The sequence below is a fragment of the Embiotoca jacksoni genome, unplaced genomic scaffold (assembly GCF_022577435.1).
Source record: "Embiotoca jacksoni isolate LCO1_2020_lvr unplaced genomic scaffold, fEmbJac1.0.p SCAF_20, whole genome shotgun sequence".
NCBI classification, from domain to species: Eukaryota; Metazoa; Chordata; class Actinopteri; family Embiotocidae; genus Embiotoca; species Embiotoca jacksoni.
This window is the reverse complement of record NW_027185341.1, coordinates 11257338-11266854: the sequence shown is the minus strand read 5'-3', so window position 1 is coordinate 11266854 and position 9517 is coordinate 11257338. Positions and strand designations below refer to the sequence as shown.

The following is a 9517-nucleotide window of genomic DNA, read 5'->3' as shown; positions in this document are numbered from 1 at the left end:
TTGTTTTACGACAGATGCCAGATTCAGATAAACATTTAATTAGCAACTCATCAGCTCTGTCAAAGCTAATTACCCCAGTCTCCAGCCTTCGCCAAAAACGGCTCCTCTCGCAGTTGGTCTGCACAGCAGCTGAGTCTGCTGGCTGCGGCGGGACGCGAGGCGCCAGAGGCTGCGGGGAGCCGAGGTCCTCTCACAGTATTGTACCAGGATTGCGAGAGCGTAATCCAGCCATTCTGCCACAGCTGAGTCTTGTGGGTCAGAGCAGTGAGAAGAACGGGTTCGATAGAATTACAGGCCGAGACAACATTGTGCAATTTATCAGCACTTTACACGCCTGTTGTGAAAATGACTGCTAGCGAGGTGTCTCGGCAGCACTTCTAGTTGTCACGACGGCACATTTCTCGGCGCTCAGACGGAGTGTGATGTGGATTTTAGGATGGACAGCGGACACGCTGTCTGGCTGTGAAGTGGTTTCCTGGCAGGTGCGGTGCCAAAAACAGCACAGAAGTGAGCGCTTGGCACCAAAGTCGTCGACTGAAATGAGGACAAAACTGACAGAAAGTACGTGTGTCTTACAACAAATGACCACTGGGTAGTTATCCTTCCTGGTAAATGAACATTTTGAGTGTTTATGGGTATGTTTACATGTGAAGAATGATGGAGAACACGTAGGTGGAGAACAAAACTGGGAATTCAAGGCATCTCCATGGTCATCATTGCTGAGACCAGCAGTCACATTATCCCATTTCAGTGAAATTAGAATTCCTCATGCTTCCAGCCTGTACACACCACGCCATCTCTATAACATTCACATTAGTAGCTTCTCTGGACTGATATGTAACCTAGCAACCGCCTGACATCTCACACAAGCAGATGATTAAAGGTACCGTCTTTTCCATTCCAAGCATGAACCCTTTGATAGATTCCCCCCCAGGCCCCATCACCCCTCCTCATCCCCCTACTCTGACTCCAGCGTTTGCTCTTCAGTAGAACGCCAAGAACACTCATATTACCTACAAATATGAAATATGAATCGCCATGCTGTTTTTAGCCTTTTGAGACCAGGAGTCTGTAGCTGCCGTAGTCTTGCAAAGCCCCATCATTAACTGCTCTGGAGCGCTGTTATGCATCTGGCTTTTCATGTCACACCAGGACAGCGGCTGATCTGCAGGGCCAGTGGGAGCACATGGTCTGCACTGCTGCATGAGCGAGAATAGAAACGGCACATATGCCGGTGGTAAGGTTTGGGGGGTGGAGTTCATTTCTTTTTCCTTTCTTTTTTTTCAGCCTTTGCGCAACCAAAAACAACAACAAAAAAGCATTCCATGCAGGACAAACATGTCAGATTAAACCATTGTTTTGGAATAACATCCAATTGTGATTAGAAATGACTCAGTTATGAAGTGTGCTGATTGGTTGGAGGCAAACTGAATGTTGCTCTCTCCACGACAACAATGACAGGTTTGGTTCCTTAAAACGGACGTTTATTACTCGGGCAATAATTCATCCACAGCTTAGAAAGAGAGCGCTACCACCATCTATCACATAACTGCAACCTAAAACTAAAAAAAAAAACTTTATTCCACACAGTAAAAGAGAAGGTCTTTCATTAATGTCTTTACCTGTGTGATGCGTGCCATTTATTACATAACTCCCCTCATGAACAGTGTTTCTGTCCCAATGCACAACAAGTTGGACAATTATATTGTGAATAACATGAACTGTTATTCCTGTAAGGACACTCCTCACCCTTTTTTCTGATAACTGTGTTGTACTATGGAATCTAGCATGAAAGGCGAGCCTGCACAGTCTGGCAAGCCTGGCACACTGTTGAACGCCTTCACGCCGTCAGAACTACATTCATGACAGAAGGGGCGGCACGGTGGTGCAGTGGTTAGCACTGTCACCTCACAGCAAAAAGGTTCCGGGTTCGAATCCGGTCCTGGGCCTTTCTGTGCGGAGTTTGTATGTTCTCCCTGTGCTTGCGTGGGTTCTCTCCGGGTTCTCCAGCTTCCTCCCATCATCCAAAAACATGCACCTCAGGTCAGGTTACCTGGTGCCGCGCTAGTGGCAGCCTGTTGCAGCAGCTCCCCCCTGAGAGCCCCCCTGCTGTAGTGAAGAAATTTCCCCTCGGGGATTAATAAAGTGAAATAAAAAAAACCACAATACAGCAAAACCATAACAACTAATGCTTTCCCGAAAGTCTCTTAAACTTCAGAGGTCCCTTATTTGACTTTGGACGTAGTATAGCTTCAAGCTTCATCTTCACTAGCTCAGATCTTAGCAGCACGTTCTCGTAAAATGTGAAACTTGTGCCTTATAATTCATCAATGAATTTCACAAACATTAAAATTACATCATATTTAAATCATGACTGTACATAAAATAATACATGAAATTATGGTTTCAGCAGTAAAACCGTTCAATATAATATTACTAACATGGAACATTTATACAACACTTCCACTGAAGTCATGAACGATTGGACCGAATGGGCCTCATGACTATGATTGATTATACCTGACTTTACCATGAAGACAGTCAGCCAGATTCAGCTATTATTTGGGAATAACATGGATTTGTGTTTGAAGGTGACTCTGTTTGAGTGATTCTCTGGAATAATCTGATGAAGCCTTGATATTCCCTGAGATCACAAAACCCACAAACCAGCGCTCAAAGGTGCAGAAAAGCTGGTCACCTGCTGGTCAAATATGAGTAGGAAATGAAGGTATAGAATTATGGTTAGCAAGAAGCTTGTCACATTTCCTTGTAATCCACGCAGTGTGCACCTGGAAGAAGGGAAATCAGCAGCATGGTGAATGCAATAGATGAACATCTGGCAAGTCACACTTCTGGTGACTTAATACAAAGGAAATATGTTAAGTGAGGGATGAGACTGTGTGGCCACGAGCATGTCGCATTTACTTTAAATTCATCATAGCATGCATGTCCTTCTAATCTGGATGCAGGGGGATTAGTGGCATGCTGAACGTGACAGATGAACATCTGGATAAATCGTTGTAGTGACTCGACAATGGAAATGTGCTGTCATAGCGAGAAACTTCTCATGGGACATCATATGTTTTGAGATTTCGCTTCACCTAATACTGCTTGGGAAGTCCCTTTGCTGCTGCTTGATGAGGAATTAAAGGGTCTAAACATTTTATGAGACTGCTGAAGATTCATTTTTGAAAAATCCCCCAATACAAACAGATGGAGTCACAATGGAGAACCTGAAGGTCACCGATGACTCCAAAGTGTCATCATGAAAGTAAGATAAGCCATTTCAGTGCCTGCACGACACTGACCAAAACAGCACTCTGATCCAGAACCTTCTTCTATCATACATCTTTTCATGGCTTTAGAGAGGCTGAGAAGGATGGATGCAAAAGGGAGGGAGGATTCGCATCGCATAATGAAGACAATACTTCACGCCAGCTCATTGATGTCGATGTGTTTATAAGCTGGTCCTTGCTTCCTCCCTCCTCGTAAAGAGGGACTATAATTTTCTTGAAAACGTCTTTGAGTGTGTTAATGCTAAGAGTTGGTTGAGAACTTGGGATGTAAATAAGTGTAAAGCGAAGGCAGTTTAGCAAAATCCAATAAGGGGCTGTCTAATCACAAAATACACTTTCCTTTCCACTAAACTCCAACGAGATGCGACTGAGTGTGGAGGTGGATAAAGGCGATGTGCGGGACAAAAACGTTTAATTCAGTGGGCCTTTAAAGTTTTTTAAACCATTTAGAATTCTCTATCTTTCTGTATAACAATAAAATATAACCCATGTTCATTGTCCATTGTTAATTGTTGAGCGTCAGGTCAGAGTAATGTTAGAACAAACATTTTGTTATGGATGTCAATGTGTTGGCCTGTCAGGAAGTCAGTCCTCCATTTTGGAACATACCTTTGCACCAAGCATGAACATAAGGTAGTTTGAGCCTGCAGTCTTTGAAGCTGACAAAGTGTCTTTTATAGCATTCTCATTTTAAACCGTGTCAGCTGGAAACATTTAACATTCAACTGCAGAATTATTTTTCAACCAACTTTCAGAAATCGGCATCGACATAGCTAATGTGAGCTATCTACTGCTAAAAAAACAAGCTGCTCACAATCGTTATGCCAGATGATGAAATGTTACCGTCATCAGCTATAAATCAAAAGCTTGCATTAGACTACTTCTGTGTGAAATTTCAGACCGAGTGTTTAAAAAAACCACTGCAGATTCTGAGCAATAGTCTGACACTAAAATGTGCTGTCAAATGTTCTGTGTGAGAATGGAAAGTTTCACAGATAGCAGCAGCAACTGAGGGACACGGGACTTAACAAAGGGTCAATTGGATGAATTAGTAATACCTCAGCACATCAAAACATGACTGTAGCACCACTGCTGCACTATAGGTGAAAAGATTTCCCCTGTGAACAGCCACACTAGTTTCATCGGGCATGTGTACAGAAGCAGGATCTATTTTCATTATGGGACCTAAAGCTGTAATTTTGGAGACCTACATAAATGGCCTCATCCTGCATCATTGCTTTCCTCCTCCTACTTCCCCTCTACCTCCTCACGCCTCTCTGTCTCTGAGCGCATTGTTAAGACCCTCCAATAACCAGATAAAGGAGACACAGAGGAACCTGGGAGACAGCGAGAGAATAAGAAAGATGGAGAGTTTTTAAAGCTGGGTTACACTGTCTCTACTGTACATGTTGTTGGAAGGATATATCTGCGAGACTCCACACTTCCTACTTGGGAGAGAGTTTTTTTTTTTTTTTTTTATCTCCAATGGGGAGGAGGGAAGAAGAAAGGAGTGAAGTGGATGGAGGAGGAGAGAGGGGGAGGGAGATGGTCTAAAGAACTTGGAAGAGAAGAGGCAGGACTGGGGAACTGGAAACGGGAGATAGAGGAAATGACTGCATATTGGCTCTAAAATGGGATATATCGTAGAGTATATGAAAATAAAACCACACGCACAATCTGGAATGGCGAGATAAAGCATCTTATTTTCTGGAACTTTTCTGAAAGAAAGTGAAAATGAGTGAAAAATATTCGCACACATATGGAAGTATACACTGTATGTGATCAATTGAGACGTGATTATGTTATTAGAAAATGTGTACACATTGTAGGTAGTTTTAGTGATCTGAATTCAGCTAAAATGTGTGAAATCACCCGATAGTTCAATTTATTCTGTGCTATTCCCCAACCGGCTACATCTTTATTCACACCTCCTCGTGCAGTGACTCACAGATACAGTACATATTAGCAAATTCTTCTTCACAAATAGATACAGAGAATAAGCATTTTCAATTAACTTAGGTACAGGCCTTGACCTACAGGTCATCAATGTTTTTAACAGTCGACAAATCTGAAGGCTGACTTCCTGTAGGTGGAGGAGGATTTGATGCCCCTGGCGTTAAAGCTCTTACATTCATTTGGTTAACAAAGAAAATCTAGGAATGTCACTTTGATAATGCAATTTGCTGCTTTAGTCCAAATATGACACTATTTCTAGAAATTAGATTTAACAAAATGGTACATTAGATGTTGCTGAGTGAAGAGAGTGGCAGCGTCGCGTGGCTTTCAGCAGAGGTCGTTACATTACGGGTTGTTTATGGCCTTGATGTTGCTTGGCTATCAAGTGTTTTCAATGTGTTTATACTGGCAATAGTTTTTGAAAGCTCATGTAATGTATTTTGCTAGAATGGAGGAAATAAATTAATAACTGAAACAAAAAAAAAAACAGTTTGCAGGGGCTAACATCTTTATTGCAGAAATGAAGCAAGGAGAAGATGTGGCAAGAAATACAGAAATACAGCTGTCACAGATGATGAGCGCAAAAAAGACAGAAGAAAATAAATGCTGACTGTCAGAGGAAAGGCTTCAAGAGCCTGACAGGAGGGAATACACCTCTGTGACTGGCATACAACAGACATAAACGTTGGTTTCACATGTTACCATGTTTTATGTTTCACTGACATGAGAGAAACATCTTCAGTGATGAGGTCTCTCTTCTGTTTGGATCAATGGCATCTCAAGGAAATTTTCCCCACAGGATGAGCGTCAGGGTGTTTCCTTTCATCAAAAAGTCTTATACATAAAATCAGATGTCTGGAGAGGAAGCAGAGTTATTATCAGTGTCGTCCTATGATCAGGACAATGCCGTGCTTCTACCAGGACTTCGCCCGGTGTGACTTTAAAACAAGACGATGTAACGTTTGCTAAACAGCAGCCACTGTGGCCACAGTTTGTACTGACAGGATAATGGACTGGTTTCTCAAGGTTCTGTTGAGTCATGTGTTTTTAAACACATCATCATCACAGGCGACTCCAGGCACTGCTGCAACCTGCAAGATGATGCCAATGTGAGCGATAGGGGTCACCGAGCTAGCACGACCACTAGTGAGTAAATGTGCTACCATGTTTCCTGTTTCCTGTGTGAGTGTTTCTTTGTGTTATCAACTTGATCATTATCACTGCAGGGGTTTTCATGCTTACTGAGTTTTTATTTGTTATCTTGGACTAGTTTTAGTCTAAAATTCCTCGAGGTCTTTTGACTGCAGTAGCATTTAGTGACTCGTGTCTTGACAGACATTTAAACCCAAGCTGACGAAATATTTTTGCTGGACAATAGAGACATATTTAAATAAAACATTTTTTTTTATAATGGAATCTGTTACATTATACTTCACGTTTGCGTGACTAATCATGAAAGTTATAATGTCATATTGGCAGGAAAAATGTCTCTAACATGTCATATATTCAGTTGTAATGTGTTTACTTCTTGTCTTACTTCTATGTAAAGTTTAATTAAAACTGCAAGCAGTGATATACAATCCCTTGCACACCTGCACCCGATGACGGACCAGAGGGATGGTGACAATAGGATACATGTGTGCACCGAACTGCAAGCCTGTAGGTGAAAATATCTGCGGGGGCTGAAGTTTAGGGGGCGCTAGCGAGCCATTTTGCCACGCCCATACGAAACCTATAAAATATGTTATTTTTCACCACCACTGACGCGTGCGCCAAGTTTCATTAATCTTTCAGCATGTTAAAGCCCTGAAAGAGGCAATTCATTTGCCAGAAGAAAAAAAAAATCATTGAATTACAAGAGGGCCTCTGTGTCATGCTAAAACCTAAAAAGTGTAACAGTATCAAGAAACAGCAATATCTTCATGAAGTTTGCCAACACGTAGCGTAAGCGTAGGCTACTGGTCACATCAGACCAAGTAAGGCTGGAGCTACAAAACCCCCGAGTGTTTTTAATTGAGAAAAGATGTGTTTTGTCAAAGATTTTAAAAATATTATTACTAATATAATAAAATGTGAACCGTTGACCCTGTCAGCACCATCATCATGTTCATCGTAACTCCTGCTAGATCTGCAGCAGCAGGGCTACACCAGCTAAAGTCCACTTGGATGGGTTTTCTTTGGTCTTCAGGTTGAAGGTCCACACGTATGTGGGTCCCCTCTGCCGGGTCTTGTAGACAGGACACTGGTAGACATTTCTGTTCTCCTGCTTGTCTACAGGGATGGCCCTGATGAAGATGACCGGCATGGTCAAGGTGAGCTCTTTCAGGCGGGCATCTACAATCATGCCAGTCTGAAAAGGAAAAAAATAAATGACGGAGGGAGGAAAGGGAGGGAGGGGGATAACAAGCCGTTCAACCACAGACAGAAACATTTCACAGAGGTGAAGGAAGTTCTAAATTAGTTTGAGGTGCAGTGAAAACTTCCTCCACACATTGCACTGCCCATTCGGGCTGCATTTAATAATGTTCTTTTGTAAGTGAAAAAAAATAGATGTTTGACTAATCTGGGTTGGCACAAAGCGATGTTGGGCTTTCAGTTTGCCAGAGACAATATTGTGGCACCCTTGAAAAGTGGTGAAAGTCAGGCGAGTTTGAGTCGAAGTCAAGCTGCCCTGCCTTCGAATACACACTCTGTAAACACACTGAAACAGAGTGGTCTGTCTCATTAATTAATCCTCCTACACTTAGCGCCTGACAAACAGAAGTTTCTCCCATGCATGCACAGTGACTTTCAGGAATGAATGTAAATCCTGATGACTTTGGAAAGCTCAGAGGACAAAGTCCTAATTGGATCTGCAAATACTATAAAACCTTAAAGAGGTGTTAAATACCAATAAGTTCATGTCTGTTTGGGTAAATACAAATGATGGGTATCTTAAAGGGTGCCATGTGGGCTCATTGTGAGTCATTATGAATTAATTTAATAATGCCGTATATACACTGCTACTACTGTCAAATATATACTGTACATTTTATTGTGTAGTCTCACAACATATTGAGAGGATAAAAATGTATTATGTAGCAGGAATATTCATCACCACTAAGTGGTGTGCATCACATAAACAAACATCCTTTCACTGTGTAATGTCTGCATTTTCTATTCTATCCCTTGAACACACGTGGTGTTTATCATATACAGCATCTAGCTGTCTTTGATGTCTGAACCCCCTCTGAATAGAATGCAAGCTTCATTAATATAGATGAATAGGTTTATCATAAATCTTTGACTTTTACTGCCGCACAGAGCTGTGTCCAGATGGAGCGCTGCTTACTCCCCTATTCACACTCTGATACTCCCCGCCAGTGGCACAGAACTGGCCTTGGGGCTGAGGCGAGGACGTGAAGAGAGGAGGAGGAGGAGGAGGAAAAGAGTGGAGGAGTTGTGAGTGGAAGCCACCCGGCCCGTCTGTCCGCCTATCTATTTGCCTGCGTCTCCAACTTTAATGAAGAAAAAAGGAACCACTCCTCTAAAGGGTGATCTAAGTGTTCAAGTGCACACTCTGCACATTCCCTAATTAAGAAGTCTATAGGGATGCTCCTTGAAAGCTGGGCGCACATACATTAGTTGAATGTATGTAGATAGATAGAGCCTTGGGAAGCTGAGTAATGCACTGTGCTCCAAGAGCCAAACACAAGCAGGATGCAAAGCAGAAAATTAAGCCACAAAGGGAATGTAGAGGCCCTTTAGGGGGGAAACACTGAAGTTAGTTAACCTGACTCCTTTTAGAGAAGCATTTTTAGGTGAGCTCCACGTGTTTATCATCCATCATGTAAAGTACAAGGAATGAAGGTACGTTACACTGCAAGGTGCTTGTAAATCAAAGAGACACCTTTAGTGGGAATTAGATGTCAAAATCAGCCTTTCTGTAACTCTGTGACAGCTGAAAAAAAGAAATCAATGATTAACTCAAGTACCTGTGTGTCCCAGCGCGCTCCCTCCATGTACAGTCCATGAACGTACGCCCCTTCACGCGGTGGAGAACTGAAGTCCTCGCGATTCTTCTTTGTGACATCGCACTGCAGACACATGCTGTCCAAGGGCCACTCATTCCTGTCACCGAAGCACAGAGAGGTTTACTTTATAACAAGTCCTTTCTATAACATTTCAACCCAGTATCACAACAAAGTGTGAAATAGACACGCCGGTCCACTACAGAAAGAACATGACATAGCCACGCTTTGGGTTGTCTAGGCGTGAAAGTTACA

At 42.4% G+C, this 9517-nt stretch overlaps 1 protein-coding gene across 1 annotated transcript in view; it reads right to left on the bottom strand.

The window, feature by feature from the left end:
* Positions 1-5751: 5751 nt before the first annotated feature.
* Positions 5752-9517, bottom strand: part of dnah9 (dynein, axonemal, heavy chain 9) — a 157027-nt gene continuing 153261 nt past the window's right edge. Inside the window, exons 77-78 of the mRNA XM_069156240.1 lie at positions 9227-9362; positions 5752-7602 (exon numbers count right to left, since the gene is read on the bottom strand). Of these exons, the coding sequence (XP_069012341.1) occupies positions 7375-7602; positions 9227-9362 (364 nt within the window). The 3' untranslated portion in view covers positions 5752-7374. The remainder of the gene's footprint in view (positions 7603-9226; positions 9363-9517) is intronic.